The sequence below is a fragment of the Lacerta agilis genome, chromosome 1 (assembly GCF_009819535.1).
Source record: "Lacerta agilis isolate rLacAgi1 chromosome 1, rLacAgi1.pri, whole genome shotgun sequence".
NCBI lineage: Eukaryota > Metazoa > Chordata > Lepidosauria > Squamata > Lacertidae > Lacerta > Lacerta agilis.
The window spans coordinates 42,128,014-42,154,834 of record NC_046312.1 but is presented as its reverse complement, the minus strand read 5'-3'; the positions used below and the strand labels follow the sequence as shown (position 1 = coordinate 42,154,834).

Here is a 26,821-nt window from a genome sequence, read left to right as displayed (position 1 = left end):
TGGGTGCATGATGTTCATAAAAGAACACCAGCAAAATTACATTTGGAGCACTAACTTTGCTTAACTCGTGTACCTTCACACCTGAAGCATGCATTAATAGGTTCTGGAAGCAGTATCCATTTCCTCAGTTCCTTTTGACAGTCCAGAGTTAAATACACAATGATTACATCCAGCACTAATGATAGTAAATTACACATTTACCTTTCATTTATTTACTATGCTTATATCCTGCTCTTTCTTGGTAGCTATTTTCTCTAAATTCATTCCAAATTGTATGCAGAGTCCTTTCTTTCACAGCTCTGTCTCTGCCAACTCAGGATATTTTCTTAATCTCTTGGTCTGTGATTTCATTCCATTCCTCCAACAGCAGAACTCCACCATTTGGCTTTTTCATTCCTCCAGGTACCTGTGTGGAGGTCCTCTCCATTTCATCATTTACTGCCTCCAACTTTACCATTCCATTCTCCTGTTCTAGCAGTCCTCTATCAATATTACCGTATTTTCCAAAGGCTCTATGTCTTCTTTAAATTCTTATAGTCCATTTTTATTCACCAGCTCTTTCAGTTGTTCATCCAGGATAGACTTTTTCAGGAGTAATTGGACCACTACCTCTTCCAGGATGGTTGACCATCCCCAGATCCACTCAGTCATACTCCTTACAGTAAGCCAAGAGGGACAAGGGTCCAAGAGGCACATCGCTGACCCATTATTGCAAGAACTTTAAATCTCTAAAGAAAAGGTAAAGGTACCCCTGACCATTAGGTCCAGTCGTAGACGACTCTGGGGTTGTGGCGCTCATCTCGCTCTATAGGCCAAGGGAGCCGGCGTTTGCCCGCAGACAGCTTCCCGGTCATGTGGCCAGCATGACTAAGCTGCTTCTGGCGAACCAGAGTAGCACACAGAAACGCCATTTACCTTCCCGCCGGAGCGGTACCTATTTATCTACTTACACTTTGACATGCTTTCGAACTGCTAGGTGGGCAGGAGCTGGGACCGAACAACGGGAGCTCACCCCATCGCGGGGATTCAAACCGCCGACCTTCTGATCAGCACGCCCTAGGCTCTGCATTATAAAAGAACAGCAACAACAATAACAATAACATCATGCCAGGTGTCTTAGGGCTTAACAAGACATTAAGCAGCTGTCCTTCAATGGTTAAAATGAGGTTCTAAGCAGCTGCATGTGAAAGGAAATCAGGTCAGCAAAGCAGTGCCACGGGAGGAAGTGTTTAGCCATTTTCCCAGTCTAATCCCTCCTCTAAACTGTTATTTGCCTGGTGGAGAAAGAGATTTAGATACCATGGTACAATCTAAAGTGGAAGCTCTTTCCTTTCTGAGCTATTTCTGTGTCAGAATTCCTCTTGAACAGAACTGCCACTCAGTTTGCTGTGCACATGGCAATGACCATCGCATTGTATCACACATTTTTATTGCACAGCATCTTGAGTGGGAGGCATATGGGTTGTTTCTGTGAATACTCTCCTCGCCCCTTTCAGGTAAATGCAATGTCCGTCCGCCCACATGGTTCTGGTTGTTTTCAGAGGAGGAGCTGTTAGTCTTTTGCAGCAAAACATTGAAGAGTCTTGCAGCAGTGTAAAAACGAACACTTCTGTTATGGCATACACTTCCATTGGCTACATTCAGTCCATCAGATGCACTGTGAGGAAATTGCGTGCAGAAAAGCACACCTTATACACACACCAAAAACCTGTGCATATATCTATAAACCTATATAACTGGCTAACATTTCATGCATCTGATGAAGTAGAAAATATTATGCCATAATAAATGGCTAAGTCTTTACGGTCCCACAAGAATCTGTTGATTTTATGGGTGGTTTCACTCCAGTCTCTCCTGGTGATCAATCTGCCTTTACTATCAGGGTGGAAGGATGGATAAATGACAGGTAGAAGGGGTGATAGACAGATCCCAAGAGGGTAGACATGTAACGAAAACATTACAGGTGCAGAGTCTTCATCTAACATTGCAAGCTGTTATTACTACAAACCTGAAAGCTCTCCAGTACCAAAGATTTTTGAATGATTATGATTTAATTCCTTAAGTTATACTGCCATCTTGTGTTCACCAAATGAAAGCCCAGTTGCAAGACTTGCAGTTCCATGTATGGCCTCATCCACACTTACCTTTTGCCCTGCGTTTTCCAGGCACAGGTCTACACTTTAAAGCACCGTGTCCAAGCACTTTTTATTTGCCCCGGCAAAATCCCACTATTTAACACTGAATCGGAACAAATGATAATTCGGATTTTCCATGGATTGCTGTTTGCTCCTATTCAGAGGTAAAGAGCAATTTTACACAGCACTTTAAAGCATGGACCTGTTCCTAGAAACACGGCGCAAAAGGAAGTCTGGATGAACCCTAAGCCAGGGATGGGGAACCTGTGGCCCTCCAGACATTGTTGGACTCCAAATCCCACCAGCCACAACCAGCAGAGGCAATAGTCAGGGATGATGGGAGTTGTAGTACATCAAAGTCTCAGTGGTCTCAAGTTTCCCATGCTTGATGTAAGCAATTGGAATACAATATGTTAAGCAAAAACAGTGCAATGACACAGTAAACGTTGTCATTCCAGGAAATTATATAGGCTGGCCCAGCTGACAATCTCTCTTTCTGTGCTGGAGGAACCGACTTCCACATGACCTTCACTTAAGGGGAAGCAGACACTTCAAAAGACAAGCACATATGTGTGGGTGCCCCATGTCCCCATCAAAGTTCAGAATAAGAATAATGATGCAATTTTTATTTTGTTGCTGTTGTTATTTTAATTTCTTGCCCACCCTTCACCCTGAGATCACCAACAATTGGTAATACAATATTAAAAGCAGTTTAAAACTGCTTACAATCACAGAATTAGGGCGGGTCCTGATAATATACATCTCAAATTGTGAAAGGCCACAGGAAAAGCAATGAAGGTTCACCATTCACTGAAAATGGGGACTGAATTGAAAAATCCCACCTGATTTGATTCATGTTGATTGTAGTTGTTTTTGCTTCCTGCTGGCTTTTCTCCTTTCTACTGCTGTCTGCAGAGCTTGCAAAATCAGTTCCCTGTTATTTTGAATGTTATAGTCACTCAGGTTTATAAGTTTGTTGAATTCCTCCTCAGTGTAAGTCAAATTTGTCATTCTGTATGGCGAGTTTAAACTAGTAAAATCCACCTCTCCCTTAGCCGTGTCTGCAGAAGTTCGCCTAATTCCTGCACAAAGGTTGCCAAAAATGGATAGGGGGGGGGCAGAGGAAGAGATTGGGTTAACTCTGTGTCTGTAAAACAGTATCCCTCTATGACGTGGGTGCCCAAATTCTGTATTGTTGAGATTCACTCTATTCTCCAGACAGCTGTCTGTCTATTATAGAACACAACCTGGAGGCTATTACATATGATATATTCAGCACAATCTAGCAATAAAGATTTTGCAGTGAAGGAGCACAAGTTGGCCATATTTCGGACATTCCAAATACATGACCAAACATGGACTCTCTCTCATGGATGCACACAAAAACGTGTTTTTATATCTTGATTGATATTTCATCAGAGGGGTGGGGTGAAGGATAAAACAGTTTAATGGAAACCAGTGTGGTGTAGCGATTAAGAGCAGTAGACTTGTAATCTGGGGAACCGGGTTCGCATCTCCACTCCTCCACATGCAGCTGCTGGGTGACCTTGGGCTGGTCACACTTCTTTGAAGTCTCTCAGCCTCATTCACCTCACAGAGTGTTTGTTGTGGGGGAGGAAGGGAAAGGAGAATATTAGCTGCTTTGAGACTCCTTAGGGTAGTGATAAAGCGGGATAACAAATCCAAACTCTTCTTCTTCTTTTATGTGCTTTTGGGTTGTTAGTGACATTATTTATAACAGCAGCAGTGCAATCTATGCATGTTTACTTGGAATTAAGTCTAAATCCGTATAGTTAAAGCTATGGTTTTCCCAGTAGTGATGTATGGAAGTAAGAGCTGGACCATAAAGAAGGCTGATCACCGAAGAAATGATGCTTTTGAATTATGGTGCTGGAGGAGACTCTTGAGAGTCCCATGGACTGCAAGAAGATCAAACCAATCCATTCTTAAGGAAATCAGCCCTGAGTGTTCACTGGAAGGACAGATCCTGAAGCTGAGGCCACATCATGAGAAGAGAACACTCCCTGGAAAAGACCCTGATGTTGGGAAAGATTGAAGGCACAAGGAGAAGGGGATGACAGAGGACGAGATAGTTGGACAATGTTCTCGAAACTACCAACATGAATTTGATGAAACTGCGGGAGGCAGTGGAAAATAGGAGTGCCTGGCGTGCTCTGGTCCATGGGGTCATGAAGAGTTGGACACGACTAAACAACTAAATAACAACAATAATCCTTTACACACTTACCCAGGCTGTAACATTCTACATACTTACCACAGAGTAAGCCCTATTGAACTCAGTGGGGCTTACTTCTGAGTAGACATGCATAGGATTGTGATGCAAGGCTTGCTGCACATCTTACAGGACTAATAGTTACATGTTTGCACACTGTGGCACACATAACCTAAGATATTCCCTCTTTTACACGGGAGAGCCAGGCTTGTTATTTTATTGACTGTCTGATCACACGGTTCAAAACTGACGGACCTGTTTCTTATATATGCTACCTGAAGGTAGATTTGAAAAGGACCCTGTGCCAAGCAAAAAAAGGACGGTAGAATGTTCCCACTTGTAGAGCTATCGTTTAAGTCTGACTTATGTGAAAAGGCACTGGCTACAATCTAACAGAATGTTTTTAGCACGCTGAACCCCATGGATTTCTGTAGCCTTAAGTATACTTAAATTCTGTGTTTGGGCTATCAAATTCTTCCATTTAAAGACCAGTATAATTGTTCTTCTCTTTTCCCTGTTTGTAATATAACAATGGAGACAAGCTGCTAACACTCTGACTTGAAAACAGTTATTGTGGCAAGAATCCTCAATGAAAAGCTGGGGGAACATCAGAGAGGAAAAGCATTGCATGGTATTGACAGGTACAGGTCTTGTGGGAGGCGGTAATGAATGTCCTGCCCTTTGGAAATACTTTTCCTACACCACTTAGCAAGAGGGCCTGGATAGCTCATTTGGTTGGAGTATGGTGCTAACAATGACAAGGCTGCAGGTTTGATCCCCATAGCTGCATATTAATCCCTGCATTGCGGGGGGTTGGACTAGATGATCCTCAGGGTCCCTTCCAACTCTACAATTTTATGATTAGGCAGTGGCTTCTTTGCTACTTGGTCCCCTGTCTCATATAACATGACTGAAAAGTTCAATACTAACCAGGTTTTTCATACTTCCCAAAAGAGTTGTTCACTAGTGGGAAGTGAAGTATGATTGGAGCTTCTGGGTTCTCTTTGTCCTCAAAAATGTAGCATTCCTTTGGATTCTCCCTGTCTTCTTCAGTCAGTGCAATTTCAGGAAAAGGGATATCCTGGTCCAAACAGTATTTGCCCATCTGTTCTATAGACTGCAGAACAAAGAGGAAAAACACTAGTGTTTAAATAGCAAAACTAAGGCCATCCCACCCCAACAGTCCTCATCTACAATTGTCAAACCTAACTAAAGCTATAGAGGAGAAAGCAACTGCTTTGCTCTTCAGGTAAGTTTAGTCATTTTGAGAGAACAAAATGCAGGAAGGAAAACAGACAATTTCCCCCCTTCTCAGTCAGGTACATCTAGGAATCATGGTGCTGACATGAACTCCCTATGGATGGATGCACATTACATAGGTGCTTATATGTTGTCGGTCAGTGGCAGAGGATCTGCTTTGCATGCATACTGTCCCAGATTCCATCCTTGACACCTCTGGGTAGGACCGGGGGAGATCCCAGTCTGAAAGTCAGTGAAGACAATATTGAGCTAGATGAACCAATGGACTGACTCAGTATAAGGCAGCTTCCTATGTTTAAACACGAAAACTGGTTTCATGCAACTCGCATCACCATATACAGAATGAAACTCACTTTATAATTGGATCACAGGAAGACTTCCATGTTTAACTTGGGCTCTACTCTACAGCATGCTTATCTTAATATTTAATCTAACCCTCTTAGGCTAGCATATAGGGACCCAGGTGACGCTGTGGGTTAAACCACAGAGTCTAGGGCTTGCTGATCGGCGGTTCAAATCCCTGCGATGGGGTAAGCTCCCGTTGCTCGGTCCCAGCTCCTGCCCACCTAGCAGTTCAAAAGCACGTCAAAGTGCAAGTAGATAAATAGGGACCGCTCCAGCGGGAAGGTAAACAGCGTTTCTGTGCGCTGCTCTGGTTCCCCAGAAGCGGCTTTGTCATGCTGGCCACACGACCCAGAAGCTGTCTGTGGACAAACGCCGGCTCCCTCAGCCTATAGAGCAAGATGAGCGCTGCAACCCCAGAGTCGGACACGACTGGACCTGATGGTCAGGGGTCCCTTTACCTTTACTTAGGCTAGCATACAGGAATAAGGATTTCTTTATATACAATTTGTATGCCCCAAAACATTGCAATAAATGGCAAACTTATTCTCCAGTCAAAAGACAAAATTAGAATTCTCTTACATTAAACCTGGTCTCCAACAGGTTGTAGTCAAGTGATAAGATAACATCAACATTCCTTTCCTTTCTTATCAATGGAGGGCAACTGGTATTGATGAAATATCCAGCATCAACCAAGAATAGCTCTTTTTCCTGAGGTGTAAGAGAGTTGGGGCACTGGTCCAATTTACTGTCTGCAAGGCAAGTATTTCCTGCTATTGTGATCATACAGGACAGACTTAACTTATGTTAGTTTTTGATGGGCTGCTTTATGTCTTGTTAGTCTTAGCATTAATCAGGCAACAAGCACCTTCAGCAGTCTATCCAAACTATATGTAACAAAGACAAAACCCCTGTGTTGCAATACAGAAAAATCTGCTCAAATCCAACCGCAACACATGGCTAATAATATATTACAATTAGTTAGATCATAATCCAGAATTTGCAAATCTTAAGCATTCACAAATAATGTAAGTAAAAGTCCATAAACAAGAAATGGTAAGCGTAATAAATTGCTGTCAGGGAACACCACGCTGAAGGTAGGATGCCTTTCAGTAGATAATGTCCAACAACGTTGCAGTGATAGATGCTCCAATGTGTAGAGTGCAGCAATGAACAGCAAACCAAACAGGAACAGAACAGAACAGTGTTACATTACATACAATTATGAAAACAGAAATAAAAGTGACCAACCTGCATAATAGATAATAAAAAATACACTTGTTAGTGAGCACTGGTCTATAATCATTATATGTACCTGAATGGACAATTCATTTGGAATTTATTCAGTATGTATCCTCATCTGTTCATTATTTTCATTATTAATTATTATTATTATGCAGGTTGGTCACTGTTATTTCTGTTTTCATAATTGTATTTAATGTAATTTTATTATTAGCTAATGAAGATTCATCCTTGAAACAGTTGACCTATCCCGGAAACACTGTTCTGTTCTGTTCTGTTCTGTTCTGTTCCTGTTTTGTTTCCTGTTCATTGCTGCATCTAGCATGACTGTATTTGTACATAATTTGGTTGTAAGTCACTTTGGGTTGCCTTGGGCAAGATAAAGAAACTAAGAAATTTAATAAGTATATATAGAGAGAGAGAGCCAGTGTGGTGTAGTGGTTAAGAGTGGTAGACTCGTAATCTGGGGAACCGGGTTCGTGTCTCCACTCCTCCACTTGCAGCTGCTGGGTGACCTTGGGCTAGTCACACTTCTCTGAAGTCTCTCAGTCCCACTCACCTCACAGAGTGTTTGTTATGGGGAAGGAAGGGAAAGGAGAATGTTAGCTGCTTTGAGACTCCTTCGGGTACTGAAAAGCGGGATATCAAATCCAAACTCTTCTTCTTCTATATATATATGTATAATACATACATACATACATACATACATACATATGTTTCCTACAAGGATATTGTAGCAAGGTGGTGACTTGCATGACAAAACTTGGTGAACATTTATAGTGAAGGAAGGGTTTGGCCGGGTTCCTCCCAATTTCATGTTCTGCTTTATTTACCTTGCCACATGGAGAATGTTTTATGATGGTAATAGTCTTTGTGCAGCTGGAGACCTCTCAGAAAGTTAGGTTTCTTTTCTCCTATTGGCCGACTGGTCAGAATTCCATTGAAGATGCTGGATCTGTCCATTGGTGGAATGAAACAAGCTGTGTGACATAGAGAGAGCTGATTTATAGAAGCCCTGTTGCCTTTATCTGGAAGAACAGCAAAAAGCATATACTATGAGAAATTCTAAATTCTGATGCTCAAAAACTAACAACACTATGTGCGCTAGCTGTTTACTGGTCAAAGTAGTCATTTGTGAGGTTTGTACATCATTTATGAGCAATCAAACCTCCCTTCTTTATGCTGCCACACATAACCTGGGCAGATGGCATAGCTTCTGAAGGAGGAGGATTCTGAGCTTTAAAATAAATAAATAAATAAATGGTTAGAATAGAAATTATGACCATTTGTTTGCACTCAATGTATTTCATACTTGCAGCAATGCTTTGTGCATTAGATGTGACACGCACACCTGCACAATTACACTAACACACACATTTTAATGGATTGTAGCCAAAGACTTTAAATGGAATCAAAACCATTTAAAGTAGCATGTGCTTTCCTAGTAAGTCAGGGAGAGAAATCAAGTACCGGGTATATGTGTGAAAAACAACCCCACAGAGATGGATGGGTAAAACCCACAAATTAGCTACAATGTTCAGATTATGATCATCTGCTTTGCAGATTCTTTGCTGTGTGATGCACAGTGATGCATTTTATTCTTTAGTTCCTTCTCTGTTGAAAAAATGCCATTGAACTAATAGAAATTACCCAGGCCACTTCTTACCTTCATCCTTTTCTTGGTCTGGGAAAGGCCACTGCCAGGATTTGTATAAGTGGTGAACATCTTTCAAATTCAAGGAAAATATGTTACTCCAAATGCCTGTAAATGTAAACATATTCAAAATGAAGACTTTCAGTTCTACTTGTTAATTTGGCCATTTCTAAATATTCCAAGAGCTTCCTTCTCCACTCTTCTACCTTTGGTAAATTTGATGTTTTCCAATTCTGGGCTAGCAGGATTCTTGCTGCAGTGGTGGCGTATAAGAAAAATCTTTGATCTCTCTTTTTAATTTCATTTCCCACCATCCCCAGCAGGAAAGCTTCCGGTCTTTTTGGAAATGTATATTGGAGTATTTTTTTTAATTCATTATATATGACCTCCCAAAATGTTTTGACTTTGTCACATGCCCACCAACAATAAAGAAACTTAAAAAAAAAATGAAGACTTTCAGAACCTCTCTTTGTCATTCTCAATCCCTAAGAACTCACCTGGTTATCTGGATGCTAATTAAAGTAGCATGGATCAGCCCTGCTTGTTTCTCAGTTTCTGTGAACTAGATTGATGTATTTAAATTCAAATCTTACTACAGCCCCAGAAATCCCTACATCTGTGTGAGCTTTGAACATGAAAATGAGAGCAGATCTGGCAGCCCTGTTTTCCCCCTCTTCCCCATCCTTTTATTGGCACTATTTCTTAGATCAGTGATTCCCAAAGTGGGCAGTGGTGTCACTAAGAGGCAAGGGAATGGCAGTGCTGTACATGACTATCAGACTTTGAAAAGCTGGTATAACTGGGTGAGGTTCATCAATTTTGTTGAATTAATTAAGCTAAGCAGTTTTAATTGGATTTTGAATAAATGTGTAATTTTTTGTTACTGTTTTGTATTTTGTTGTTTGGTTATCTTCCTTAGTGGGTCATGCAAAATGCTATTTTGAATAATGCTTTTGAAAGCGTAGGGGTCACTGGGGATGGAACCAAGGGGTTTGCAACCCCCAAACATTTGGAAACCTCTGACTTAGATGGTGCTGAGTTGATATGAAAAGGGAGATTGGGACTAGTTAGGTGACAGTATCTTGGTGAACCTTTGCCTTCAGCTGTTACCTACAGGAGTTATAAATCAATAAAAAGGGAACAGGCCAGCAATGTGCAGGATTATTTGGTGGGAGGTTTTTGCTACAACCTCAACAGGCCACTACTTCCTACAAGTTCTTTCCACACTTGTCCTTTTTGGTGCAGCTAAGGCTTTGCTACTCTGCAATCAGCTGGAAGCAGCGTTTTGCTGAGAAATTGAGGGATTGAGCTTCCAAAGGATCAGTTTTTGAAAGGCTGACTTAAAGGATTTTCTGCATCACTCGTAAGTTGGACCAGATGGGCTTTGAGAACTCTTACAATGCTATGATTCTGTGGGACTTTGCAGTAGCTAATCTGGAGGACTCCTGCTTCATTTAGAGCAGAGCTTTCCAAACTTTTCATATTGGTGACACGCTTTTTAGACATGCATCATTTCGTGACACGGTTATTCAGTTTTACTAGCAAACCAGAGGTTAAAATAATCCCCTTCCAGCTCTGAGAAGAGCGTGGGGAGCATTCATGCAACACACCTACACACTGCAGCCAACACACTAATGTGTTGCGACACACAGTTTGGAAAGCTCTGATTTAGAGGATGGTTCAGGCAGGCAGCTGTCTTGCAGAGGCAGCCCATTAACTGGCAGGAAAAAAATTCAGAAACATCTACTGTCAGACATAGACCCAGTGGAGGATGGAGAGCAGGAGGAAGCAGGGCTCTCTCTGTGTGTGAAAAAATGTATGTGTGTGTGTGTGTGATCGCCCAACATAGTTAGATAGATAGACATGGAAGGAAAACACAGGGGAGGGTCTGAGCTGTTTTTTCTTTTTGCATGTTTTAGAATTTCCCACATCTACAGTACTGTATCATCTCAATGCTCAAGAGATAGTTACAGATTTTTGATAACAAGCTACACTTACTATGGTAATACCAATATTGCAGTTTGGCAAAATTGGGGTTCAGTTTGGCAATTTTTCTCAACAAAAGCTAACTTTCCTCAAATCAAAATTAAGTCACCTTCCAAATAGCAGATCCGAGATTCTGGTCTCTTGTTTATTAGTCGTCCCATGAAGAAGTCGCTTCCAAAATCCTCTGGGCAAATGAAGGCCCCGTACTTAGAAAATCCAACCTCATATGGGGAGAATTCACACCATTCTATAAGCAGAATGAGAGAAGAGAAGTGGCGGGAAATATACCCCAATGCCTAAAATCAGGAGGACGATTGAGAGGAGAATGATGAAGACAGAATTGCTCTCTTTGGGTGAAATTCAGGAACGGTTTGCACAGAGCAGAACCATTGAAATCAATGGACCTAACTTAGTCACATTCATTCATTTCAGTGGGCCTACTTTGAGTAAGTCTTCATTTTGGCTGCAGTTCTGAACTACTTGCACACTGAAGCCCCCTGATATGGTTTCAAGATTGCAGGTGGTTCTACTAAAAGACACCATAACATTGTTGAGTTGCTTACCTTTAAATTCACAAGTGCTCTGGGTGTCCTTCTTGACATTGAGGGCCAGGTAGATAGGCAACGGATTCTGCCCCTGAGTCACAGCCTGCTGCTGACTAGAAAGTTTGCTATCACTTTGCTAATGATGCAATGAAACACAAAGAAAACAAGAACAAATTCAAAGGCAGAAAATAAATTATGAAGCAACAGATGGTTCCAAACCAAGCAGCAGACGGCATGGTTGGGTTGTGGCCCTCACCTGACCTCTGTTGAGTCAGGTTGCGGCTGCTTACCGAGAGGTAAAGAGGGAGCGGCCAGGTGGTGGCGAGGTCAACATAGTGCAAATACACCGGCAGGAGTGGTGGATTGGCTCCACTGGTGCATTTGCACCTCAGCAACCACCATAACAACAGCCCTGCTGGATCAGATCAATGGCCCATCTAGTCCAGCCTCCTGTTCTCACAGTAGCCAACCAGATGCCTCTGAGAAACTCACAAGCAGGACCCAAGAACAAGAGCACTCTCCGTTCCTCTGGTTTCTAGCATCTAGTATTCAAAAGCATACTGCCTCTGACTGGGAGCACAGCCTCCTCACCCTCTTGTTCCCAGTAAGCAACAGCAACAACACAATTGACGAGGTCAAGTGAGTGCTGCCATCTCACCATGCCATCTGCTACTGCCCAAGAGCTAGAATGTCTGTGAGGAAAGATGAAGACACTTAACATCCTTAGGGTAAGAGGGTCTTTGGAACACATACCTCGTCGTGGAACATGCGGTCAATTATAAGGGACCACACATCAGTAAAATAAACCGAGTGCCCCTCTCGAGCCCTCTGCCTTAGCTCCACGTCATAGCGCTGTAGGGCCTCCAAGGAGAAAGCACTTGACTTGCTCCTAGCAATATATTCCTTTGCTCTGTGGATTGGACCCATCAGGTCCTTTTGAGACCAGTCAGCATCTTCATACAAACTTCTCATTGTCCTACAGAAAAATAACACCTTTAGAACAAGGCAACGCTATAATTTAAACTGCCTTGTAAATTACACTCACAAAATCTACCCTCATATCATTAGGGCCCAAAAGCACATTGTAGATTACATGAATGTGTGCTCTCATTTAATGCATTCAATTTGGAAGGGATGCTTTAAAAAGCAGCCAGGGGAGGGCCTAGTCAGGTTCAGGCACACAGGAAGAGGGATGAACCCTTTCCCCAACCCTGCACCGTGGTGCCTAATACAATCGTACCTTGGTTCTTGAACACCTTGGTGCTCAGATGTTTTGACTTCTGAACACCGCAAACCTGGAAGTGAGTGTTCCAGTTTGCAAACTTTTTCAGAAGCTGAACGCCCAACACGGCTTACACGGCTTCCAATTGAGTGCAGGAAGCTCCTACAGCCAATCGATAGCCGTGCCTTGGTTTTCAAACCATTTCGGGAGTCAAACGGTGTGATTGCCTGGGAGTCAGACTCAGATGCTGAGGGATCCCAGCCTGCACAGGATTCCCCACCTTCAGAACCAGCTGAGCCACGGCTAGGGCTTGAGCCTGAAGGATCCCCACCTGTGCTGGATCCCTGGGTGCAGCCATCAGCGGAGTCTGCTCTGGCTCCTGATGGGAGGGAGGACCCATTGCCTGCAGGTGCTCCACTCCCAGCCTCTTCAGAGGAAGCTGAGGCGGCCCCTGGGTCCAGTAACCCACCAGCCTCTCCTGAGCTGCAGAGGCTCAGGGCAGAGAGGCGAAGGGAGCTAAGTGCTTACAGGAGGAGTGCTTGCCTCCAGGCCCGGAGGAGAGGCGAGTCTCCGGAGGATCGGGGCCGCTCTAAGCATAGGGCTAGATAAAAGCCAGCCAGCCCTAGCCCAAGTTGCGTGAGCAACTTAGCTGCAAACGTATGTTGACCTGCAACCTTGTGACTGCACCTGCCTTGGACCTTGATCTGCTCCCTGCCTCGCTCCCCACCGGACTGACCTCCTTTGGACCCCTAGACCCAGGACTGGACTTGGACGTCACTTCACAGACAAACCCCCCGGGGCCAGCACAAACGGTCTCCCGGAATGGATTAAGTTCGAGAACCAAGGTACCACTGTACAATTGTTTCTCTCCCTGAAGCTGACGTTTGCCATCAGAAGCAAGTTGTTGTTGAAGCTACTGTTGGGGAGAAATAATTTTTAAAAAACCCTTCCACATGTGCAGCAACCTCAAATCTGACCGGGCCTCTCCAGCAGCTGCTATTTTTCACAATGCTAATTCACGTTACCATGTTGCGCCAGAAGCTCCAGAGAGGTATGTCACGCAGTCTAGAAGATTCAGCTTCTGAAGGGCAGAGAGGTGTCCATAGAAAGCTGACATTGCCCTGGCTCCTCCTCCTGTTGCCATGACAGCTATCACTGGGACCTGTGGCACAAACAGGATGGAGTAAATAGGAAGTAACTGTGCCTAACTTGTTCGGGATTATCAGTCAAATATCTAAACATTAGTAAGTCTAGGAGTAAGCGACCACAGAGCTGTATTGCTAGATAGGCAGGTTCATACCATAGGAATATACCGTAAATGGTGGAGAGAGAGCTCTGTGTGATGTCATATCCCCCATTTCCTGTGACGGGATGAAACAATAGATTTTAAATCCATTCTCCTTCCTACCACCACTCTCTCACTCCCTTCCTCACCTTCGATGCAGATGCATGTCTGTGTGCACTAATCAACCATATATTTTGAAACCTAGAAGAATTTTGCCCTGCATAGCTTTCCTAGTTCCTACTATCTTTGCTATGATCCAATACAAGCAAGACTGTTAAGTAGACAGTATATTTTAAGCTTACTTTGTAAGCTGTTTGCTGCCTGATTCTTTTATAGAGAGGGAAACCAGGGGGAATTGCTCAGAAAAGGAAAGGCTCTGCAGCCTAGTTCCAAAGCTTATATTTTTGATATGAAGGATTGGGTTTTAATGCTCTGCTTAACCCACACACGTGGGAAACTGGAGGGATAAATTGTAATTAATATTTTCTCTCTTAGCCATCAATAAGCCATCCCACATAACCTGTATCCAATGTCAGTAGGCCATAATACTTTCTTTCCAGGATATGGAGGGAGAGAGAGAATACCAGTTCAAAGAATAAAATGATATTCATTACAAAAAGTACATATTTGAAGCTTCCTTTTTTTTCTCCTCAGGGGATGTCTTGCAGAGAAAATGCAGTTAAGAGCTTTTTATTTTCTGTGGGTCCTCTTTGTCTGTTGACTGTATTTTCCTTCAACAATGCATTACTGCAGTTGATTTCTCTCAACAAAGCAGTTTCTCTGCAATACCCACACTAAATAAACGGCTTTAGTTCTGCTTATATAGTTTTCCACTAACATGAGTAGCTTTGGGTCACAAAATGAAGCATATGTACCTCATGTCCTTGCAGCTCCTGCTCCAGCAGAAGAACCTTTTTTAGAGCACTGGCAACCACATTCTTGCGCTTAGACAGGAAGTCCTGCTCAGCCCCACAGAGATCACATCCCAAACGCACATCTAAATCTCCTAAACTGGAATAAAAAGAAATGAATGCACCTCCCTCTGCCACCTGACATACGGAGGTAGAAAACAGTGTTGTGCAGCTATGTAATTTGAAACTGAGAACTTAGTGCAGTAGATTTTGTGTGTGTTTTGTCATTGTTGTGAGATTTTAAAAGGTGGCCTGGTACTCAGACAAGGACTAAAATGTGCCAAAAATGAAAATAAGAAAGGAACCGACTCCACATCTTTCATCACCATCATTGCTAGGCTATCCCATTGGATAGTCTCTGACGGATGTAGGAGGAAATGATATGAATAGTATTTGTTCCAACTAAATATTGGGCTTCCTTAAAGTGAAGTACATAAGTATATGATTTGCTGGACTGAGCTGAGTTTTTACCACCATACAGAGCCAAGCTGAATAGACAAGAATTTCTTCTTTGATTTGATTTTAATATAATAATTTCTCACCAGTCATTGACCTGGAGCTGCAGCTCCAATTCTGCATCCTGAAAATGAAGGTGTTGAGATTACCTATGTTAAGGTGCTAAGCAAATGCACTGTGTAATGCTCATAAATATAACACAGTAGATTGTTTATTACCAATCCCAGGATTTCATTTTCATAAACATTTGCAAGCATGGCACTTGTGGGTCTCTTAAGAGCAGTGGAAGCGGTATACACCATCCCAAAATCTAGGTAACTGGTAGATTATTTCTTAGCCACTAGACTGTTTTCTGTTTATAAAAGTTCTGGATATGGAACACAAAGTAGAGCTTTGAGAAGGGAGAAAACATTCAAACTTAGTAATCTAAAAAACAAACAATTAAATCCTGCTATGGACATAATGATATCACTCTTTGAAAGGAACAATGAATTTACAAATCCCCTGTTAAATTTCAGAACTAGTGTGTGGTTTTATTGGCAAAGAACTACTTCCTTCTTCTCTTCTGTGCCAAGAAATTACTTCTATTACACTTGAAACTTGACAGGATAGCTCAGTTGGTAAATTATGAAACTCTTAAATTTAGGGTCGTGGGTTGGGCAAAAGATTTCTGCATTGCAGAGGGTTGAATTAGAGGACTACTCTGGTCTCTTCCAACTCTACAATTAAATGATTCTATGGTAAAGATGAAGCCACATACCTTTGATAAAGGCAAGGCTACTTTTGTTTCCTCTCCTGCAGGGAGGGATTTCAGCAACACACCTGGACAATCAGTAGCAGCGTTTCCAAGCCGTTTCCCCACAAAGGAATTACTCTAAAACGAATCACAAGAATGTAAACATACTGGTACTCTAGAACACATCACAAAGGAAGCAAAATGAGGCACATTTGAGACTGGAGATACTGACTGCTTTCAACACTGCTGCCTGTTCTACATATGAATCCCTCACTGTTTGGCCCTTACTACCTGTATATGGGAGAGCAGGAAAAGCACACTCTGCCAGCAAGGACATTTAAAAAAAAAAATTATTAAAAGATATTCATGTATAACAAAGGTACATATAACATCTCTGTTTCAATTCATAGAGTCCTTTCTACAGGTCAATTACATTCTGTGTGAAACACTGCTGTCACGGGCATTGTGAGGTTGTGGGGGGGGGAGAGAAGAGGGGGGAGAGAGGAGGAAGAGAGAAGGGGGGATAATGATATTTAATTCTTTTGCATTGTGTATGCAGAGTTTTTGTGTCGGCATTATGTGGATAAGTTCTTTATTTATTAAAGCATACCAAGGGTCCAATTTCTCAGCAAGCTACTCTGTAACGGTCCTTTACTGCATTACTTAATCTGGCCCCTGCAGGTACACTGAGGAAAGCTTTCCTTAGTAAGCAAAGTGTTACCTTCACATTGGCCTCCAGTTTTGGCTCCCAGTTCTTCACACAGTGAAATGTGAAGCTTTCTGACTCCTGGGTGATCGCCTGTGCTTCTTCAAAGGATTCCTTCACCACAAGTTCAATATTTTTATTGTCTAGGAGAAAGAATTGTTTGAGTTAAAATATTTCTTTACCTCCCTTCTTCAGTACAAAAGTGTGAATAAAACTATTTATTTACTACTTTACTGTATATTCTTTCCCCCATATAGCTCAAAGCAGTGTACATGATTTGCCCCTGCCTGCAACCTCAATTTATCCTCACAACAAAACTGAGAGATAATGAATGGTCCAAGTTCACTCAGTGAGCTTCTTGGCTCAGTGCAGATTTGAACCCTGGTCTCTCAGGTCCTAGTTCGACACTCTTAACTGCTATACCACACTGGCTTTCATATGAAAATAATTTTAAACAATGCAACAAAAAGGTACAAGACAGGCTGAAAACAAATGGTGGAATTCACTGCCATGCTCTTCTGGTCATTTTGTTTTTGAACAAGTGTTCTGCTTGACAGACAGACAAACTGATACCCTCTGTCCTCCCTCCACACACACACAGCCAGTTGACCATCCCACTTTTACTGTACTTTGCAGTTGCGTGCAGCATGTCATGGCATTATAAGCAAGAGAGATTCAGCAGCAATTGCATTTACGAAAACTACCAGTACAGTTCTACCAACCTAGCAGTTCGAAAGCACATCAAAGTGCAAGTCCGGTGGGAAGGTAAATGGCGCTTCCGTGTGCTGCTCTGGTTTCGCCAGAAGCAGCTTTGTCATGCTGGCCACACGACCCAGAAGCTGTCTGTGGACAAACGGCGGCTCCCCCAGCCTATAGAGCGCGACGAGCGCCGCAACCCCAGAGTCGTCCGTGAATCGTACCACAAATGCCTTGCAATTGAAAAGAAGCTTCAATGGATCACTCTTTGGTTGTCTACTTAACAAAGTCACAAGAATGGGACTCACTTTTCAAACACTCCTCGTTCTTCCATTTGTCCATCTTAACTTCTAAACGTGAAACCTCACGGGCCTGGGAAGAAAACATAACAATCATAGAAGGTTGAATTCACTAAGCCTGCAGTAGTCTGAAACTGAGGGATGGAATCTACACACATATATATAAAAAACGCTGTGAAAATGCTTTATTTTAAAATGTTTTGAAAAGTACATTGATTTTTGCATAGCTCACTGTTTCCATCTAGTGTCACATGTGCATATTGCACTTTACGTCACATTTGAAACGTTTTATTTGCAGATGTATAGCTGAGTCCTGGGTGTGTTGGGATGTGCAGAATTATTGCTGAAGAGGACACAGCTGTGGGGAACCTGAGGAAACTCCATCAGATCTTGGTGCCTGACCATAAACACTAGAGTGCTCAGTGAAACTGCTTTGTTCTGAGAGATATGAGGGTTCCGTTTGTGTGGTCCCTGAGTCAGAGCCAAGGTGGAATTCTGGGTGAGAGCTAAGAGGTGTTCAGGAGGCATGTTAGAAGGAGAAGGGGTTACCATTAGTACTCAGTTTCAGTACTAATATCATTATATATTTATTGGTGCATTCCAATGGTGTTTTTATTGCATATTTTTGTAATATGGGTTCTTTTAATTGGTTGCATACCACTTAAACATACTTTATATATTAAGTGGTATACAAATGATCTAAATAATAACAGCAACTCCTTTTAAGGGGAGTTTTAAGGAGTAGGTGGAGGATGGAAGGTAGGTAAAAGGTAAAAAGGTAGGTCTCTAAATGGTTTGCAGCACATAACCAAGGGTTTCTGGTTTCCAATCATTTAACAATTACAGCAACGAAAAGGCTTTTCTCCACTTCTAAATTAGGTTGCCAAGATGAAGAATGTTCAGAAGGAGGGGACAAGGTGTGGATGACTCGGATGATTGCGCTCAGTTCTGGTACTGAAAACAAATTCCTGGGCTGAACCTATGCTCAGGGACAGTTTGTTCCTTAATTCTATGCCCCCCCCCCCGCAACCACACCACCACCACTGTCTTGCATTGGATCTTGTTAGTAGACCTTAGTGTTCTAGTAAAAAACAAAACAGAACCTCAAAACATGGAGTTTGCCATCCACACGTAACCTATAATGTTCTTCTTGCCTATTCTGATCCTGGAAGATTCCAATATTTTTCTTTTAAATTTTAACCTGGAATCAAACATGACAAGTTATAAGCAACTACATTGGTTAATGTTTTCTGTATTATTTCTGTTTGGCTCTGTTCTGTGTGTCACTTTTCATTAATAATCTCCATGCTCTTTCTGCTTGGACTACAATGTGTGGCGCACTTAGGAAAACAAAGTCCAAAGTTTCAGGTTTTCCTAAAAAAAAAAAAAAAAAACCCTCAAGTTTCTGGTTGTGCTGGTAACCCTAGAGTTCAGGCCAACTCTGCTCCATAGCTAGGCCTGCAAATCTTCCTGCTCTTGTTCAAAAGTTCCACCAACACCTGCAGTCTGCTCCAAAACCTGCCCTCCCACAGTTTCTTTAAGGTGTACTTTCATTAAAAAATAATCATAAGACTTTATATAATCACAGCATTTTTATGTGCAAAATTCCTTTTCATCACTGAACTTGGAAAATGTCTGTGCCATACGTAATTCCCACTTTATAAAGACATGTAATGGAGGTTGAAAGGACTGATCTGCCCAGGACTATTTTTTCCTTATTTTCAAGGGCACTGTTGCTCTGCTAAAATATTTCCATTTATTCTACATTGCAGGACCATTTTACAATTATTTGCTTGGAAGGATCATCTCAGGACTCAGCTACATTAGTAAAGAAACAACGATTTGAATGCACTATAAATATGCAACACCAGATGACACCAGAGAGCAGGAAATTTTAAAAAGCGGCTTTCCATATACTTCCCCCCCCCCCTTTGTTAAAACAATCTAATTTCTGGCTTACTTAGAATGGGTTTTCTCCCCTGTGTTTAGATCCACCCTCAGACATTTGACAAAGACTGGTATATCAAACAGATTGTTTCTCTTTTGCAACTACGTTGCTCATATAGGACCCTCCTTATTTCTGTAATTTTAAGTTGTGGTTGTTGGTTTTTGGTTGTTGTTGTTGTTTCTATACTACCCTTCATCTGAAGATTACAGGGCAGTTTACAAAACACAAAAATACATACCATAATGGCAAACAAAAACAATAACCCCCTATAGTTGAGGTATATACAGTAAGCCTTCCGCAGCCCATGCCACTGAGGCAACCTGAGACTCTAGCGACAGCAATGGATCCAAAAGTACCCCCCCCCATTACCTGCCCTTTCAGAGGCAAATGAGAGATGTAAAAGATAAGTGGAGCTGTTTGTCATCAGCATACTGCTGACAAAGTACAGTGGTACCTCGGGTTACAAACACCTTGGGTTACAGACACTTCGGGTTACAGACTCCACTAACCCGGAAGTAGTACCTCGGGTTAAGAACTTTACCTCAGGATGAGAACAGAAACCATGCGGCGGCAGCAGGAGGCCCCATTAACTAAAGTGGTACCTCAGGTTAAGAACGGTTTCAGGTTAAGAATGGACCTCCGGAACAAATTAAGTTCGTAACCAGAAGTACCACTGTACAGTAATCCAAACCCCACTCAATGTTTTCACGCTTCAGTTGTTTTAACTATTGCAACCTGCCCTGGGAGCTTGGGGTGAAGAGCGGGTAATAAATTACAATATTAAGAAGAAGAATATAAGAAAGATGCTGATTGTAGTTAATAGGCAATGGGTCTTACCGTAAGGATCCCATTAGTAGCAATGCTCTCAAAGCCACCACATCTGGGAAAAATAGAAAAACATTCAGCAACAAAATGCATGTTACATTTTTAATAGTTAAATATCCTGACACCTAATTTTGAATCAACCTTCCAATACATTCATCCATTGAGTTTTATTCGTCCCTCGGGAGAATCAGCATCTACTGTTTAACGTAAAAGACTAGGCCTTCATAACTTGCAACCCACCCAGGCGTACACAACACCTCAACAAGAACCTAAAAATTATACTTTGTGAGTGGTTTTGACACTGTGACAGAAGTTGAAGAAAAAAAATACTGTGCAGACAAGCTGTGTGTGTGTGTGTTGGCAGGTGGAATCGGTCTCAGTCCTGGAGAGCCACTTATCTAACTGGACTTGGTATTTTAGGCGGCTCCCTATGTTCCTGCATTCTAATAGTATGTCAAACTGCAAACACATAGAAATAACAAATTTATATTAGCAGGGTGGATGACCTCAGCTATTGATTGATTGATTCCAATTGAGGGACTGGATAAAACTGGAAAAGGAAGAAGCTTTGGATTTGGAAGGTCATGATAACAGATATGGATGGCACGCATATCTTTGGTATGGGAAAGAAAAGATACATAAAGGATTTTATAATCACATAATTAGGAGATCATTAATGAGAGTGTGGGAAAGGTACAAAGATTTAATAGAACAAAAAACTCCTTGGTGGCTATCACCAATTGAGGCTTCACTGCTCAAACCACTTGGAAAAAAATAAAAATGGCCTTCATATAGAGACCTACTGAAAGACCAAGATGGAAAATGGAAATTAAAAGACTATGAGGAGATAAAAGGATATGTTCAGAGTTGGCTACATTATAGACAATTAAATGAAATCTACAAGGAAGATAATAAAAAAGGGTTTAGTTACCGGTATACTGTTTCGAGATTCCAAAGATTCCAAAAAGAAGTGGTAGAAGAGAAGGTAAAGTTGTTGAAGAATGCTTATAGTATTTTGTTAGAATGGGAGACGAAAGATGAGGAGGTTAAATCAGTAATGATTAAATGGGCCCAAGAAGTGGGGCACAATATACAATTTGAGGACTGGGAAAAGCTATGGAAAGTAAATTTGAAATTTACAGATTGTTCTTTGTTGAAGGAGAATTATCTGAAAATGATGTACAGATGGTATATTACACCAGTCCAAATAGCAAAAATGTACAAGACCGAGACTAATACGTGCTGGAAATGTAAAGAAAAAGAAGGGACATTTTATCATATGTGGTGGGAGTGTAGATAAGTTTTAAAATATTGGGGAATGATTTATAATGAATTGAAAAAAATGTTCAAACGGACCTTTGTTAAAAGACCAAAAGCTTTTCTATTAGGAATTTTAGGACAAGATATACCAAAGAATATAAGGAACTTGTTTATGTATGCTACGACTGCAGCGAGAGTTTTGCTGGCACAGGGATGGAAGAAAGAGGAAATACCAACAAAGGAACAATGGCAAGAAAAATTGATGAACTATGCGGAGTTGGCAAAATTGACTAATAAATTGCGAGAAAAGGACAATAGGGACTTTAAGGAAGAATGGGAATTGTTTATAAATTATTTGGAAAAACAACAACAAAGAGACTTAGAATCATTGGCAAGATTTGAATAAACATACACAATTTTATTGGCAGAATACAAATTTGAACAATAGAAAGATAATATTTACAATTGTACAATATGCAGAAACAATATGATTATGAATTTAAAAAACAGTTAAGGGAGCTGGGGGAAGTCCTGGGGGGGAAGGGGGGAAATGTATGTGGTGATAATGTTCGATTTGTTTGACTTGAAAATTTGCTTAATAAAAATATATTTTAAAAAATGATTGATTCCAATTGAGATGATGTCTGTTAACTCCATTTTATAATCAGAACAATTTACTCACATGCTCTCCATCTTGAATTCTACTTCAAGGCTCTCTGGTCCCTATAGGGGTAAGAACAAAAAAGAAACGATGGCATTGTTAGTTCTGGGCCCAGCCGACGCAGAGTTTACCACTTGTTACCTGAGGGAACAACTGTTTGAATTGCACGCTAGCCTGAATAAATTACCTTATACTTGCTCACTGCATCAGCCCCTTTTTCCCACTGGATGCTTCTGTCTGTCAAATAGGAAAGCAAGCCAAGTGATACAACCCTCCAAGGCAAACCCTCACAGAAAACCCCGTTTGAACAACTGTTCCCAGAACTAAGGTGGAAGAGAAGCCAAAAACTGCTTTTTATCAACTCAAAACGAAGCAGCCTATGAAATGCATTTTTGGAAAGGGAAGAAAATTATCATGATTGACACTACCTGCATGTGTCATAGCAGTGTCATAAAACTGTACAGTTTTCCTAATTACTGCCCTCTAATTAAGTAGGAAAAGGGATGTGGGTGGCGCTGTGGTCTAAACCACAGAGCCTAGGACTTGCTGATCAGAAGGTTGGCGGTTCAAATCCCCGCGATGGGGTGAGCTCCCGTTGTTTGATCCCAGCTCCTGCCAACCTAGCAGTTCAAAAGCACGTCAAAGTGCAAGTAGATAAATAGATACCGCTCTGGTGGGAAGGTAAAATGGCATTTCCATGCACTGCTCTGGTTTGCCAGAAGCTTAGTCATGCTGGCCACATGACCTGGAAGCTGTACACCGGCTCCCTCGGCCAGTAAAGCGAGATGAGCGCCGCGACCCCAGAGTCATCTACGTCTGGACCTAACAGTCAGGAGTACCTTTACCTTTACCTAATTAAGTAGGAATTATTTTTTGCCTGCAAAAGTGAAGACAATACTGAGCTAGATGGACCAATGGTCTGACTCTGTATAAGGCAGCTTCCTATGTGTCTAGAATAAGCTATTAATTCAGATTAATTTCCTTCACTGCAGGCCACCCAGAAAACGAATCAGGTAAATTAAAACGAACAGAAGGATAAAGATGATGCAATTTCAGCTGTCTTCTGAATTAATATTATTCATACGTTGCACTATTTTATTTTACTATTGTGTAACTGGTTTTGGGACCTTTTGGTGATAAAGGCCCCAAATACATAAATAAAGGATATGTTGCATTAATTCTCACCTGACGGTTCAAAGGTAAGTCTTCACAAATAGTTTCCCCAGCTTTCACTTTAGCTATATCGTAGGCAACCATGAAGATGAGATCATCTTTGCTGACCACATCTTCATCGTAGAGCTTCAGTTCCAGCACATTCTGAGCACAGATAGGAAAGGCATGAGATAAGGTATATAACTCCATTTAACAGCATGCTGTTGAGGATAGGGCAGACTTTCCGATTGTATGTCATTTTAAGGAGTGACCATTTCTTCCAGAACATGCCAGTCCCACAGAACAAAACGGATATCTCTTAAGCCAGAAAGCACACCTCCAGATTGTTCTCTGCTTTTGAAATTCTGCCCTTGAAAACTTAAATGTGTGAGGCCTCAGCACTTCCTCTCTGCTTTCCATTTACCACACACTTCAAATTCACAGAAACCAATCACCAAACGTATTCTAGTTTAAAAGCTGCCTACCTTGACCTCAGTTTGGATAAAGAAATGGAAGCTTTCATTCCAAACAGGATTACCGGCGTTTGAGATGACTTTCGTCATCATTTGTTTATTTGAAGCTGATGGCAGCCGAAGGCTCACGTAACAATCAGAAGAAGTCCCTAGAGCAAAACAAAACCACATCAATAATCATTATTTGGTACTTTATTATCATTAGGTAATAATAGAGTTTTGTAGGCTTTTCCGCAGAGGGAAAAATACAGGTTTCCCAGTCTTCCATCCAACACTTTGAAGAACCTTCAACAAACCACATACTGAAAGAGATGCAGGACAGTGTACATTCTTGTTAAAGAGGGTCTTGACTCCCCCCCCAAAAAAAAACTCAAAATAAATGCAACGGATTTAACAACTCACTCACATAGGTCTCTTGAAGGTATGTGTCGAGCCTGGATGACCTTCACAGAGAGCAGGTAGAATGGAAAGGTTTCAACCTTTACAGAAAACAAATGTTGCTGAATTAATTGTGCAACTTGGGTTCTTACATCAAAAAACAAAATATTAGTCATTTCAATAGAAGGATCGATTGACCATTTCCCCTAGTTAAAAATAAAGATATCTGAAATTCCTATCATTGTACCTATGCTGATCTTTTTTTTCTTTTTTTTAGTTCCCTATGTACAGAAAAATATATAGAACTATGACTGAGGTTTCCTTACACTGGCCCGGAAACATTACTACAGTGGTACCTCGGGTTACATACGCTTCAGGTTACAGACTCTGCTAACCCAGAAATAATGCTTCAAGTTAAGAACTTTGCTTCAGGATAAGAACAGAAATCGTGCTCTGGCAGCGCAGTGGCAGCGGGAGGCCCCATTAGCTAAAGTGGTGCTTCAGGTTAAGAACAGTTTCAAGTTAAGAACGGACCTCCGGAACGAATTAAGTACTTAACAGGTACAACTGTATTGTAAAATTATTTGGATACTCCCCCCCCAAAAAAACTGTGATTATTAAAATTAACTATGAAAATATTTAATTACATAATACTCTCTCATAGCTTCCATTTCCATCTTCCTTTGTTGTTTCAGCTGCTATTGATCGTGTTCCTTAATTGAGAATTCTCATCAAAAGCACTTAATTTAAGTAGCATTGAGTTCTTTAAGTCACACCGATTCCTTCCTCAGTGGCTTTCTAGTGTTGGTCACTAATTACATAGTATGTATTTTGTTATATTCTCCATTGAAATATTAATTTCAGAATAAGCACCCATGTGACCCATAACAAATACCACATTTCTGTCATGCCACTACACCTGGTCACTTTCTCGTCACTGCTTTCAAATTCTTCATCCGTTCTTATTCTTTTGATTTTCTTGAAGGAGCGCCCAGTTCAAGGTTTATCAGATGACATGTGATCCATTTTCAAATGATTTGTAGGCACCTGAACGTGTTTCTGCAAGTTTGCTCATGCTCTGAAGACATAATCTACGTGACTCAGTATAGTACTTTGACCAAAGGCAGCAACAGGACAGCATCTCTGAGGCTGAATTGATTTGTAGCTTCTATCATTCCATTGGTTTGGCCTTTATGAAGAGCATTGGTAAGATGGTCTTGCTGTTCTACATTTCACTAAATTTGGACTTTTGGTCATGAGAAATATTTTGTGACTTCATTAATACTTCATTAATAGTGTTTGATGGCATTTAAATCAACAATTATATATTCTAATAGCACTCTCTTGAAAATATATCTAAATTAATTAATTTATCTCTTCTAAAATCTGGTGCCCTCACTTGTTTCTGAATCTTATTTTCTTTAGTTTTTTATTTATACATTTATACATTTCATTAGTTTTACAATCCATTTAACATTTCAGAACTTGACTTCCTTCCCCCTCTTTCTGCGGTTCCTTAAATTTATTTTTAAAAAATATCTTCTGCATATCCAAATTCATTTAACTTACTCATTTAATTATCTACTGTAGATATATACTCTTATAAAAACCTGCAGGTTATTACAATAATCCTGCTAATGTTTTTATCCGTTTACAATTTATCTGTAAATATTCAATAAACCATTTCCATTCTTTTATAAAAAGTTTGTTATCTTGATTTCTTATTCTTCTGGTAAGTTTTGCCATTCCTGCATATTCCCTACGTTTTTGTATCCATTCGTCCTTTGCTGGGACTTCTGTTTCTTCCCATTTTGTAGCAAGTAACATTCTTGCTGCTGTAGTAGCATACGTAAATAAATTTATATACAATTTAGGTAGTTCTGTCCCTATAATTCCCAAAAGAAAAGCTTCTGGGTTTTTTTTTGTTTTTTTGTTTTTTACACACACCCCTCAATCTGCTACACTTAAAATCTTACGTGGCCACTTATGTGTTGTGGAAATCCAGCTTGTCAAGTATTGTGCTTCCTCTGCAGCAAGGAAAATCATGTCCAGCACTGGTAAAGAGTTAAAATATTTGGTTAATCTTACCTTAGGCATTATAATGTCCATTGCATAAATGATAGGCAGTAGAGATGGGCAGGAATCCAAGTACTCTGCTGTGTTAAGTAAGTTCTAACTTACTTCTTTTTTGATTAAAGAAAATGACTGCTGCCAAAGAGCTAGTGAGATATTATATACACATCCCAAGCTCCACCTTATTTGTGACTCTTCAGAGTAAGAAATGCCATTCTTTTTCTCACCACACCCAGTGTGGTGTAGTGGTTAAGAGTGGTAGACTCATAATCTGGGGAACCGGGTTCGCGTCTCCGCTCCTCCACATGCAGCTGCTAGTCACACTTCTCTGAAGTCTCTCAGC

The 26,821-nt window shown here is 41.1% G+C and overlaps 1 protein-coding gene across 2 annotated transcripts; it reads right to left on the bottom strand.

Moving 5' to 3' along the window:
- Window positions 1–2,681: 2,681 nt before the first annotated feature.
- LOC117044932 (cytosolic phospholipase A2 beta-like) lies at window positions 2,682–26,693 on the bottom strand. 2 transcript variants are annotated; one of them, XM_033145732.1, is made up of 20 exons: window positions 26,494–26,693; window positions 24,434–24,506; window positions 24,040–24,176; window positions 23,588–23,719; window positions 22,424–22,464; window positions 20,494–20,536; window positions 17,718–17,781; window positions 16,729–16,856; window positions 16,032–16,145; window positions 15,358–15,395; window positions 14,780–14,915; window positions 13,645–13,781; window positions 12,151–12,373; window positions 11,416–11,533; window positions 10,962–11,099; window positions 8,879–8,974; window positions 8,046–8,240; window positions 6,553–6,722; window positions 5,299–5,485; window positions 2,682–3,217 (listed from the first exon to the last, which is right to left on the bottom strand). In XM_033145732.1, exons 1-20 carry the CDS (start codon window positions 26,512–26,514, stop codon window positions 2,988–2,990), a joined length of 2,421 nt encoding a protein of 806 aa, XP_033001623.1. In that variant the 5' UTR covers window positions 26,515–26,693; the 3' UTR covers window positions 2,682–2,987. The 2 variants fall into 2 exon arrangements, with proteins under 2 accessions (XP_033001623.1, XP_033001629.1); XM_033145738.1 differs by lacking the exons at window positions 23,588–23,719; window positions 24,040–24,176; window positions 26,494–26,693 and having other exon boundaries at window positions 24,434–24,451.
- Window positions 26,694–26,821: the final 128 nt, after the last annotated feature.